This window comes from Gobio gobio, assembly GCF_949357685.1.
Source record: "Gobio gobio genome assembly, chromosome: 20".
Taxonomy (NCBI): domain Eukaryota; kingdom Metazoa; phylum Chordata; class Actinopteri; order Cypriniformes; family Gobionidae; genus Gobio; species Gobio gobio.
Window position 1 is genome coordinate 29,096,148 of NC_137113.1, and position 13,605 is coordinate 29,109,752.

At 39.1% G+C, this 13,605-nt stretch overlaps 1 protein-coding gene across 1 annotated transcript in view; it reads right to left on the bottom strand.

Annotated features, from left to right (window-relative positions):
- Positions 1–3,754: 3,754 nt before the first annotated feature.
- plcd3b (phospholipase C, delta 3b) overlaps positions 3,755–13,605 on the bottom strand; it is a 30,006-nt gene continuing 20,155 nt past the window's right edge. Inside the window, exons 11-16 of the mRNA XM_079846084.1 lie at positions 8,035–8,182; positions 7,753–7,869; positions 7,476–7,654; positions 4,586–4,721; positions 4,360–4,509; positions 3,755–4,276 (exon numbers count right to left, since the gene is read on the bottom strand). Of these exons, the coding sequence (XP_079702210.1) occupies positions 4,149–4,276; positions 4,360–4,509; positions 4,586–4,721; positions 7,476–7,654; positions 7,753–7,869; positions 8,035–8,182 (858 nt within the window). The 3' untranslated portion in view covers positions 3,755–4,148. The remainder of the gene's footprint in view (positions 4,277–4,359; positions 4,510–4,585; positions 4,722–7,475; positions 7,655–7,752; positions 7,870–8,034; positions 8,183–13,605) is intronic.

Genomic DNA, 13,605 nt, shown 5'->3' on the forward strand with positions numbered 1-13,605 from the left:
ACCCGCGGCAACAACTTAAAAGTGGTCTAATTCGGCTGAAAAAACGGGGACTTGGCAACAGGGACGGCAGGCTGCATTTGAAGGCTCCTTCGAATTGAGACAGCCTTCGTCGCGCTGCGGTGACGCAATCGGCCTTCAAATGCGGCCTTTGAAGGATGCAGCCCCCGAATTGGGACACAGCTAGAGTCGCTCTGGAGAAACTGCACCGGCTGTAATCGCCGGCTGCTCTCGAATCGCTCTCGCGGCACTTTGTTGACATACGTCACTGTCACGTGGCGTCGGCGCTGCCTCAAGTCGGACAAAATTTCTAACCGGCATGCACTGCTTCAAGTCAGCCGCCGATCGGTCTGCTCATCGCTGGGTGAAGTCGAACAAGCCTTATGACTATAACAAGTAGATGGCAGCAGAGGACACTCATTAGCTTATTTGCTATTGCCACTTCCTAATGTAGTTCTTTTCATGTTTTGTTTTTGGATTCATTATAAAATAGCTATAATAAATTATTCATGCTATTAAGTAAATAATGATTAAATACTTTCAAATATTTTTAGATTAAAGTTTTTAAAAATCAAATTGGCCTATTATTAAACATTGCTTTTAAAAGGAAAAAATTGAGCTTTAAAGGTCCCGTTTTTCGTGGGGTTTTTTTGAAGCTTTGATTGTGTTTACAGTGTGCAATATAACGTGTTCATGTTTCATGTGTAAAAAAACAGTATTTTTCACACAATTTACTTATCTGTATACTGCTGTTTTCACTGTCCTCAAAACGGCCTGAGAATTTCCTCGTTCTATGAAGTCCCTCCTTCAGAAATACGTAACGAGTTCTGATTGTGCCATTAGGCTTGTTTGAGATGAGCGAAATCTGCGCAGAACCGATCACCGGTGATCAGCGCGAGATGCATTCCGGTTAGAAAAGTGTCCGAGGGCGGTCCGCCTTGCTCTGATGTCATGCCGACGTATGTCAAAAAACTCTCGCGAGCGAAAGGCGGATGTGTCGGATTTTGCAGTCGAGCGCAGCTGCTCTCCACCGACTGCGCGGAGCAAAAGCATGATGGGAAACGACTTGCTGACGACACAGCTTAATGCTTATTGGTTTAAACAACCGTGATGTATGGTTTTTTTTCAAAATGTTTGATTTTAAAACTCTGATATCATGTTTTTATGTGTGAATATTCCCAAACTCTCTAACAAAGGCGATCTCTCTGTGGGTTATGTGATTGTTGTCATATTTATATAAAAAAATATATATATACAAACATGTATGTAGGCCTAATTAAAGTAAAAATGATTGATAAACACGTCTTTCGAATGGAAATAAATAACAAAAACTTTGGGTGTCTTGTTCATAATATTTATTTTCATATAAAAGTAACAGAACTTAAATTACATCCAGTTTATCAGCAACAAAGCGCACGAGTGTGAATCCCGCGATATCCGCCTTTGATCTCGCAGGTGTCGGATCCACTACGAGAAGAGAGAACTGTCCGGCTTGCCTGCACTTTTTTCACTCCTCCCCTCACTGCAGCCGCCTAGTCTCGGCTGAATTTCAGGCGAGGCGAGGCGCATCTCAAACAAGCCTAGTGGTTCCCGTGTTGTGATTCGACAGCAGCTTAGGGCACGTTGCCCAGGAAGGTCACGCCTCTTACCATAACGGGGAGATGAACGCGCTCAAATTACAGCCCCTGAAGGCCAAACAAAGGTGATTTGACTCCGGGATGAAAATAACAGCGTCTGAACGACATGGCGACAAACGCAACCGAACCGAACCGAACGCAACACTTCCTCTTCTCCACGAGGGAGCAACAAGACCACGCCCCCTTTTTCGCGTATTCTTGTGGGCGGAGGTTAGTCGACAAACTGTTCTACTGACGTAATTAAAGCAGGAAGTACCAGGATGTAGTCCAGACCGGCCGTTCGCTGTAGGCTTTGAAAGGGAACTTCTGCAGACATCCCAAGTCTCCCGGAAGTTCCGGGAGTCTCCCGCATATTTATAGCGGCTCCCTGATGCCCGCAAATTAGTTAAATTCTCCCGCAATCTAGAGCGAGCGAGCAAGAGCGCGCATGTGAGACACAGACTGTGCACGCGCGCACGGCAGAGAGCGAGAGAGAGCGAGGGAGAGCGAGAGACCTTGCGTGTGTGTGCTGGTGTGCACCTAATGAAGCGCATGTAAGACGGAGAGCATCCTGATTGGCTTGTTTCGGTAAGTCAACCAATCAATTGTCAGTGTGGGCGGGCTTTTATCTCTTCTCCCGATCCGAATCATGATCCGAATCAGTTCAGTGTATCTAGAAACTGGAGCGCCATGGCAGAGGGAGAGTGCCCCAAAAAACAAAAGTATAAAGTATAAACATAATGACAATCTTGCACGCTGTACAGTTTGTTACTGGCATGTTATGGTTGAGTTAAACAAGTTTCATTTCAAGTGCATATTTTTCAGGTCGGCTAGTTGCCAAGGCTACATGAAAACAACAAACTCCTTAGACCTGTTTAAAGTTGCAATGAAATATAAATAAAAGCAGTTTACATAAATAGTATAAGCAGCTTATGTAAATAGTAAAAGTGATCTACAAAATTTAACATTTTTTTTTACAAATAATTGCATAGGCCTATAGAAATTATATTTTAATGATATATTATATTATACTATACAAGTAAAGTCATGTTCTGTGGAGGGGTGGGAGGGTTTTTTTTTTTGGGGGGGGGGGGGGGGGGTCCCCTGAAATGACTTTTTTCAGGTTGGGATGTCTGCTTCTGTTAAATAAAATATCTCGCTTGGCATTGAACTTTATAATTTTACAGGTATTATTTATGCTCCAACAGCAACATTACACACTAACTAAAGTTTGAAAAATGGGGTCACGGAGAACAGGACCTTTAAAAATGATCTACAAAAACACCACTTATATATATATATATATATATATATATATATATATGAAGTTTGGCCTTCATATATATATATATTTCTGTCATGACAACTTTCAGAGTGTTAGGCATGGAAATGGGTATGAAATGTTGATATGTTTGGTCTTGGCAAAATATATCTGTTACACTGCTGCTGCTTTTAAAGGTCCTGTTCTTCGTGATCCCATTTTTCAAACTTTAGTTAGTGTGTAATGTTGCTGTTAGAGCATAAATAATACCTGTAAAATTATAAAGCTCAAAGTTCAATGCCAAGCGAGATATTTTATTTAACAGAAGTTCCCTTTCAAAGCCTACAGCGAACGGCCGGTCTGGACTACATCCTGGTACATCCTGCTTTAATTACGTCAGTAGAACAGTTTGTTGACTAACCTCCGCCCACAAGAATACGCGAAAAAGGGGGCGTGGTCTTGTTGCTCCCTCGTGGAGAAGAGGAAGTGTTGCGTTCGGTTCGGTTCGGTTGCGTTTGTCGCCATGTCGTCGAGACGCTGTTATTTTCATCCCGGAGTCAAATCACCTTTGTTTGGCCTTCAGGGGCTGTAGTTTGAGTGCGTTCATCTCCCCGTTATGGTAAGAGGCGTGACCTTTCCGGGCAACGTGCACTAAGCTGCTGTCGAATCACAACACGGGAACCACTGGCACAATCAGAACTCGTTACGTATTTCTGAAGGAGGGACTTCATAGAACGAGGAAATTCTCAGGCCGTTTTGAGGACAGTGAAAACAGCGGTATACAGATAAGTAAATTGTGTGAAAAATACTGTGTTTTTTTACACATGAAACATGAACACATGTTATATTGCACACTGTAAACACAATCAAAGCTTCAAAAAAACACGAAAAACGGGACCTTTAATGCTACAGTACAGGACTTACTACTGCCAATACATACACGACATGCTGCTGCTGTACAATACAGCGTACATTAATTTATATATATAAATCATAAACCTAACTACGTTGTAAAATTAATACATAAAAGAGAAAATCGTTTAAAATAGCAACGTTTTTTTCCCCCGTTTTTTTCTCTCTGTAAATTAAAATTGTTGTCAGGATATTTAGTTATTTTTACTGGTAATCAAATCAAACATGCAGCTTTTTTACTGTGTGAAATGGCGTCTGCATCATTGTTTAATAGCATGCAACTCTCACACAGTGATGGCAATTTTGGGTCACAAAGTTGGTGTAAAAAAACTGCAACTTCCCAGATAAGGTGCACTTTATTCTCAGGTACTATGTGTGCCCGCTTTTCTGGTAGGGCTGCTGTAGCCAGGTGTGATTTTAACATGGATGAAGAGACTGGAGGGAGACATGCTAGAGCCGTCTGCTTTCAGCAGATGCACGTGTCTGTAACCTGCAGAACAGATGTTACAGAATGAGTGTGTGCAGTGAAAATAGAGCAGTTTGTGTTCAGTAAAGAATCAATAAAAGTCATACCTGCCCGAAAGCTCGTGAAAGGAAGCGTAAACTGGCCCAGAAAATCATTTCTGGTGGCATAGTCATGGTCCTCGACCATAAAACGTACTAATACCAGCTCTGGCACATGAAGCTGGAACTTAAAGGTGCAGTCCCACCTGGGGTTAAAGCCTGAGGAGGGTAAAACATTTTTTCATTACATACTGTATAATAATAATTAATAAGTATTAAAACAATTCTGAAGTACCATTATTGTCAATGCGGTGCGTCTTCTTTGTGTTGTTGTCTATGGGAGCCCCATAAGTCTGCACCCATACAAGAGGGTCCACGATGGAGCTGAGCTTCTCTTTGTCAGGTTTAGGCAGCTGCTGGGCTGAAATCACCTGAAACAAGACAAATATATGATTATGTTTTAAAAAAAGAGAGGAAACGAGGAACAATGGAGCTTGCCAACTATTTTACTGTAATTCACTTAAGGAACACTTCTCTTTTTTGGGACTTTAGCTTATTCACTGTATCCCCCAGAGTTAGTTAAGTCCATACATACCATTCTCATCTCCGTACATCCCATAACTCTGTCTGACGCACCCACCGTTAGCCTAGCTTAGCACAAAGACTGGAAGTAAACGGCTCCAGCTAGCCTACTGCTCTACATCAACATTTTCCTATTTACATGTTGTGATGTGTATAGTCAAAGCGTGTACAAATAACAAGGTTACATGAGACACAGCCATCTTATAAACGTATACACACTGGGGACAATATTCTCAGAAGGCGCAGCACTGCTCTACTTCTGCGGAGTGATTTGCTCGCAGGACCGGAGAAGCCCCGCTGTTACGTCTGTCAACTAAACCAGCTTGACTAGGAAGATCGTAGCGAACGTGACTGTTGCATGGCTGACTTTGAGGAATTGTCAAAGGATTTTTACTTTGTATCAAACCAAAATCCAGAACCATTTCATTTTGAGCCAGAATACACAGATAAGGAGTTACAAACTTTGGAAGCTGATAGACAAGACGCCAAATTACCTCTGGCACCGCTCATTTGTTACTGTGACAGTCAGAGCGCGTTCGTGACAACACAATACTAACATTACAGGGGATACATGGAGCACGGGAACAACTGCACTACAGTATGACCACCCTATTCATGTAATACGCGTCAAAAAAAAGCATCTGCCAAAAAGCATAAATGTAATACTAACGGTACATTAGATCTAGCTAATGACACTGTTACAGGAGGCTAGTCATCTAAAAACATAAAGGAAGTACTTACCGCAGCTGCTTGCTCTGGATATGGATCCAAAGACACCTGTAGCCATCAAGTAGCCTACCATCGGGTTTGCTCAGAACATTTAACCGAGGACAACTATTTTGAAAAAATTGAATTTGCCACACGGATCATAAAACATGGGCTGAAGGATACGGCCATCCCATCGGTAGTGACTACAGACAAGACAAAGCTGCCCACCTGTGACTGCGGTAAGTGTTCCGTTTTTAGATGACTAGCCTCCTGTAACAGTGTCATTAGCTATACATAATGTACCGTTAGTGACACTATTACCTGTAATGTTATTATTGTGTTGTCACGAACGCGCTCTGACTGTCACAGTAACAAATGAGCGGTGCCAGAGATAATTCGGCATCTTGTCTATCAGCTTCCAAAGTTTGTTACTCCTTGTCTGTGTATTCTGGCTCAAAATTATATGGTTCTGGATTTTGGTTTGATACAAAGTAAAAATCCTCTGACAATTCTAACTCTGGGAGATACAGTGAATAAGCTAAAGTCCCAAAAAAGTGGAGTGTTCCTTTAAATATCAGGGGCCGTATTCACAAAAAATCTTAAAGCTACTAACTTGCCGGTTTAGGAGAAATTCTTAAAAATAATGTGCATGTCAGTCCTAAATTTAGGACTCCTACATTTTTAAAGAGTATTTCATAAAGCATTTTTGCACTAAAACCAGCTCCTAAATCCGTGAAACGTTAGGGGTAGTCAAGAGGACTCCTAAGAGTCACTAAGACCAAATCACAAACAATCCTAATGGCTGTTGCTGGCAATCCGCCCAAAGACACTACATCTGCACATCTGTACATCTGCAATGACATAACATACATTTTAATTTATGTAAGGCAAAATGCATTGAATGATGGGAAATAAACATTGCAGTCAAGTTTAAATAATGTCCAATCGTCCCGCTGATAGCCTTGAGGGCAGCTCGGATGAACCGAGTTCATCCCCCCCTTTCTGTTTTCCACATCGCTTCCTGTCTACTCACTGTCCTATCATAATAAAAAGGCAAAAATTCAAAAAATAAATCCTTAATAAATAAATATGAAAACAATGTCCTATTACCTGTACACTTATAAATGATCGAATCGCGTAAACGAGTAAAATAAGCCGGAATTTAGCCCAAACCCAGAGTACTCCCGTATACCTGGCTGGGAATAGGAACCCGAGGATGAAGAGTCAGGGTGGTGGAGGGATGCAGAAAACTCTGGAGCTGACTGGATAGATCATTTGAATGTACTGTACTCCTCCCGAACTTTGTTTATAAAACATCATTTGTCACTTGAATTCTGCAATCTCTCAAGATGCTGACAAGCTGAACATATACTTGTTTAATTAGTGATGCTTAGCCTACATTTTAAAATCTTTATTTGAATATGGCAACATGATACCTTGTTCTACAACATTTCTATGATTACATCACTGACAGAGACTCCTCCCCCATCAGCAGCGAGGTCCACCCCGCCCTTTCTCTTAGCGCAAGACTTCTCTCTGTTCCTTAGTAAAAGTTGCTCTCAGCAGCTTTGAATAGGTTTTAAGAGGAAATGCTTACCTAAGAACTTTTACTGTCTTAGAACTGTTGGCCAGACGGTGGAAAAGCAGCTTTTTCATTTTTTTAATTCAAGAAATACATACAGTAATTGTACACAGGAAAAGCAGCTTTTGGTTAAACTGAATGATGATGTACTACCAACTACATTCATTTTTGCCAAACATATTTGAAAGTAAAATATTGTAACAAATCATGCAGCATCAACTCAAGCATTTAAATTTGTTTTCTAGCAGGAAATAGGCAAATTCTTCTCAACAGAAGTTTAGCTTTCATAAAGATCCCTCTGTTTATTACCTACCTTGATAGTAAGTAGTGTTGGGTTGTGGCCCGGGCCTCCCCCAGTGTTTTCCGGGTTAAACTGGGAATCAGGCTGGCACATGAAGCTTGGTTTTAGCACATAGCCACAGCGGCCGTTTGGTAAGAAACGGCCTCTGTTTAGGTCCATCTCTTCACATTGGGTTTGAAAGTTTAATGCCACTGCAAAATAATTTTATAGTCAGTTGTTTATAAATGTGGACTGTGCAGTCATTTTAAAATGTGCATGGACTGCACATTTTCTTTGATTAAATGTTTACCCATCTGACAACCAGCATTCCACATGTCTTGAGGATTGTAGTTGGAGGATTGCACCCGCTGACCAGATGGGTAGATCCTGCTCAATTGCACGCTGTTGTGACGTACAAACAACTTGCCTATGAAAAAAAGAAAATAAATTTAGAACACACACAAACAGTCAAAAACATTTTTTATCTATATTTTATTATAGGTCTATATATATATATATATCCTGCTTCCTCATCTGCTGCAACCAATCATGACAATAATTTATCACTGAATGTTAATAGTAGATATAGTACCTGATTCTTTGATTAGTTTCAATGCATCACTTTCAGAGAAAGAGGACATCTCATTGGGAGGTTTCTTGGCCGATCGATCAAATTGTTTGAAGGCAACACTGCAGGTGTACACCACCAGATCAGACAACTCTGGGCTCAACTTACAGTCCTGCCAAGGAAAAGAAAAAGCTAAATTTGTACTCAAACCTGCCAGAACTGATCAAAAGGGACAGTGCAGACTTTTACATTTTTACAAACTATTTCTATTTTAAATAAATGCTATTATTTTGAACTTTCTATTCATCTAAAGAATCATATAAAACTGCATCATGGTTCCAACAAAAATATTAAGCAGCACAAAAGTGGCCTGTTGCATAAACTGCTTAGACTATTCTTAAAAGTTAATAATCTATTTTATTTTCTTCAAGACCTGGTCCTAACAGTTTTAAGTCCGTTACATAAAAAGGAAGAGCAGACTAATTTGAATCAGAAAAGTACGACTGATTACCTTTTATCCAACTGCTAGTTGGCTAAACTAGTTCTTAAGACAGTCTTCACATAGTGGCTTTTGCAACTGGCTCCTGTTTTCAACATTGATAATAATAATAAGAAATAATAATAATAATAATAATAATAATAATAATAATAATAATAATAATAATAATAATAATAATAGAGATAATACATTTGGGGCCCGTTTCAGAAAGGAGGTTAAGTGAGTATGTTAACCCTGAAATAAGGGAAACTCTGGGTTTTCTGTTTCAGAATGGGAGGTATGTCAAACCCGAGAAAGCAGGTTAAGTCAAGCCCGTTTCTAAAAGAGAGGTAACTTATACTCAGAGTCAGTTACCAGGGTAACTTACTCTGTGAACCTAACCTGGTCAGGAGCAGGTTTTCTTAGGTAAACCCAGAGTTCATTTCAATCTCCTCCCCCTTTTTAAAGTGCCAGCAGTGTTTAAATACTTAATTAATTCGTTCAAACGCCACAAATGCTTTTCTTACTGAGTATTTTGGTCGTATTTCAAGTACAAATATCAAAAAATAATAAATTTAATCTAAATCTAAAGTAAGCGAAGTTTACTTAAAACAAATTAAATTATCTGCCACTTGACAAAAATACATAGTAAGAAAAGCATTTTTTGCAGTGCAGGAACATTCATTAATTTCTTATATTTTCATCATGAGGACACTGTCAAAGTGACAAAAAATGGCATGTACTTTTATACAGGATCCTGATGTTCACTTGATAAACCTCTAGAAGTATCCCTAATAATTAGAATTTCCTTTAGGATTTCCAGTGGTTGGACGCATTGATGACACTCATATTCCCATCATCACACTTTCTGAAAACGGATTACTGTATGGAGTGGAAGGATGCTGCCAGATGATAGTACGAGATATATGCCAGAACCACCACCACAGCTGTTAAATACATTTATTTACAATTTTTATGGTCATCTTTATTTCCTACAAATACTTTATTCTTTTCCCTGTTGGATGTTAATATTCTTCCTCCATCTCCTCTTCATCTGTCAGTGGTGCTGGTGTTTGGCTGGCCTGAGTAGAAGTCATAATGTCATTACCCTAATTAATAAATGTAACAGGTGGACATTTCATTATGTGGAAAGAGCATAGACCCTTTTCACATTTCTGAAGTCGTCATAGTTGGGTTAACTTTTATAGCGGTATAATGAAAGAATACATTAAATATATATCTTTGTGTCCCCATTTGCTCAAATAGCAAAAGAAAAACTCCAAAATAGTGATTTCACAACTATATATATATATATATATATATATATATATATATATATATATATATATATATATATATATATATATATATATATATATATATATATATATATATATATAAACTTTGCAGGTTTACGATATTGGTGACTGTTAAACTCGTCATCACAGTCTGTGAAAAGGGTCTATGTGGGAAAAGCTGCTGCACACTGGACACTGAATGATATTTATTTAATATGTCAAATGTTTGTAAAGTCCTTAAACCAACACCCATGAATATTTTATGCTTAAAGCTTTACCTGATTTAATTGTTTTTATTTTTCATTTTTAGCTGCTGCCAAATAATTTTTTTGCCTTTTGGATACCATAAAAATTTTATTTAATTAACATAATTACGAATTAAACTTACATATTGACCCGGAAGTATGGGAACGTCTTTTTGTTGGGTGCTGTTGCCATGGTGAATCGTAATTTCGGAGCTCCATTGATCGTGGCTTTTCATAGTTGGAGTGCATGTGCTTAACTCAGAGTCAGTCTACTCAGAGTTGATTGAACTACCTCAATTCAGCTGTTCTGAAACCCAAAACTCAGAGTTTCCCATCGCAGAGTAAGTCAACTCAGAGTTCAGCTTTAAACTCAGAGTTGGTTGAACCTCCTTACTGAAACGGGCCCCTGGTCACACTTTAGATTAGGGTCCAATTCTCAATATTAACAAACTATAACTATGACTTTTGCCTCAATAAACTCCTACTGCATATTAATAGTTAGTAAGGTAGTTGTTATGTGCAGGTTTTGGGTAGAATTAAGGGATGTAGAGTATGGTCATGCAGAATAAGGCATTAAAGGATTAGTTCACTTTCAAATAAACTTTTGCTTATAATTTACTCACCCCCTTGTCATCCAAGATATCCATGTCTTTCTGTCTTCAGTCGAAAAGAAATGAAGATTTTTGGTGAAAACATTTCAGGATATTTCTCCATATAAGGGAAGTCAATAGACCCCAAATGAGAGGTTCAGTACAGCTTCAAAAGGGCTTTAAACCACATCAAACGGTACCAGACCATCAATAAGGGTCTTATCTAGCGAAACGATTGGTCTTTTTTTTTAAAATAAATAAAGTTTAAGTTTTATAAGCACAAATGCTCGCCGTGCTCTGTTCAGTGATGCGCGCTCGTGACGTCAAGTAAAACGCAATTACATGTAAAAGGTCACGCTAGACGCAGGCGCAAAGGCGTTTGAATATGTGGATACGGTCCTCCTTCTGCTCATTTGTAAACACTGACTCGGTTCTTCCGCCTGCGTCTAGCGTGACCTTTTCAACGTAATTGCGTTTTACGTGACGTCACGAGCGCGCATCACTGAACAGAGCAAGGCGAGCATTTGTGCTTATAAAACTTAAACTTTATTTATTTAAAAAAAAAGACAGATCTTTTCGCTAGATAAGACCCTTATTGATCGTCTGGTACCGTTTGATGTGGTTAAAAGCCCTTTTGAAGCTGTACTGAACCTCTCATTTGGACCTTGAACCGTTTGGAGGATATTGACTTCCATTATATGGAGAAAGATCCTGAAATCTTTTAATCAAAAATCCTAATTTCTTTTCGACTGAAGACAGGAAGACATGGATATCTTGGATGACAAGGGGGTGAGTAAATTATAAGCAAAAGTTTATTTGAAAGTGAACTAATCCTTTAATATGTGCTTTATAAATAATAATAAACAGCCACTATCCTAGTAATATACATGCTAATAAACAACTAGTTAATAGTGAGAATTGGACCCTAACCTAAAGTGTTATCATACATTTTATTTATATTGCGATTTTCTGAAACCCAAAAGAAAATACAGTGTTGGCAAATTTCTAAGCATTCCATAACTTTGGAGCAGAAACAGATAAAGCTTGACCAATGACCACCCATAGGGGTTGGGCTTTGCCCCTTAGTTCCAGTGAAAGGAACTCTTGATACTTCAAAATACCAAGACATTTTGGACAATTTCATGCTCCCAACTGTGTGGGAATAGTTTGGGGACGGCCCCTTCCTGTTCCAGCATGACTGCACACCAGTGCACAAAGCAAGGTCCATAAAGACATGGATGAGCGAGTTTGGTGTGGAGGAACTTGATTTGCATGCACAGTCCTCCTGACCTCAACCCAACAGAACACCTGTGGGATGAATTAGAGCGGAGACTGAGAGCCAGGCTTTCTCGTCCAACATCAGTGCCTGACTTCACAAATGTGCTTCTAGAAGAAAGGTAAAAAATTCCCATAAACACAGTCAGGAAGCTCAGCAATAAGGTTAGAGAGCAGTTGAGAATCAATTTTCTTAATTCAATTCAAAGCTTTTATTAAAGACACACTGTCCAAAAACACAAACATAAATCATACCAATACAAATACACACACAAAAAAAGTCCACAAAGGTCCATATATCTCAGACTACCATCTGGCATTTTTCCATTCCACACCAATCCGTTTTCAGAAAGTGTGATGATGGGAATAAGAATGTCATCAATGCGTCCAACCACTGGAAATCCTAAAGGAAACTCTAATTATTAGGATAGTTCTAGAGGTTTATCAAGTGAACGTCAGGATCCTGTATAAAAGGACATGCCATTTGTGTCTTTGACGTGTTCTCATGATGAAATATGAGCAATGAATGAATGTTCCAGCACTGCAAACAATGCTTTTCTTACTATGTATTTTTGTCAAGTGGCAGATCATTTAATTTGTTTTAAGTAAACTTCGCTTACTTTAGATTTAGATTAAAATTATAATTTTTTGATATTTGTACTTGAAATATGACCAAAATACTCAATAAGAAAAGCATTTGTGGCGTTTGAATGAATGAATGAAGTATTTAAACACTGCTGGCACTTTAAAAAGGGGAGGAGCCTGAAAGAAACTCTGGGTTTATCAAAGAAAACCTGCTCCTGACCAGGTTAGGTTCACAGAGTAAGTGACCCTGGAAACTGACTCTGAGTATAAGTGACCGCTCTTTTAGAAACGGGCTTGACTTACCCTGCTTTCTCAGGTTTGACATACCCCCCATTCTGAAACAGAAAACTCAGAATTCCCCTCATTTCAGGGTTAACAAACTCAGAGTTTTCACTTAACCTCCTTTCTGAAACGGGCCCCAGGTGGGCACACCAACACTGACAAACATCTGACTCGCACTGCTCCAATGTTTTTTTAGGAAACCTGTGGACTCGATGTCCTGACAGGCTGGATACAATAATTTACCATGACAATGATACATTGAAATAGAAAAAATACCAAAAACACACAGACTTCTACTGAATACCAGCCTATTCTGCACTGAGGCGACACAGAGCTGGGTGAGCGACTCCCTCTCGTGACGTAATATGACGCCATGTTGAAAAACAGCGCTTTTTACAAGCGGCCAATGAAACGGCCACTTTATCTACTAAATTAGTGCTCTTATGTCCTTTTAAAACATTTTAAATCCTGCATTACCTTTTCATATGGTATTTTCATACAAGGTTATATATTCATTTGGACATTTTTTTAGCTGCCATATGCCCTTTAAGCAGAGCCTCATTCCATCATTATATTCTACACTGAATTTCTGCATGCTGCTCTTTCTGTAGCGGCGCCACAAATGGGCAGTACACATAGGGGTACAAAATGCTCTAAAAAGAGTAGTCTTCACAGATCTTGAGCACATACTAAATTTGCGGATCAACATATTAGCTTGTGCATACATCATACGTCTAAAAATGACACAAAGTTACCCCATTTTACATACATTTACATTGACATTGAGCATACCAAGAAGACAGAATTCTCACTAGAAATTTGGGAACTCCTCTGTTGTGTAA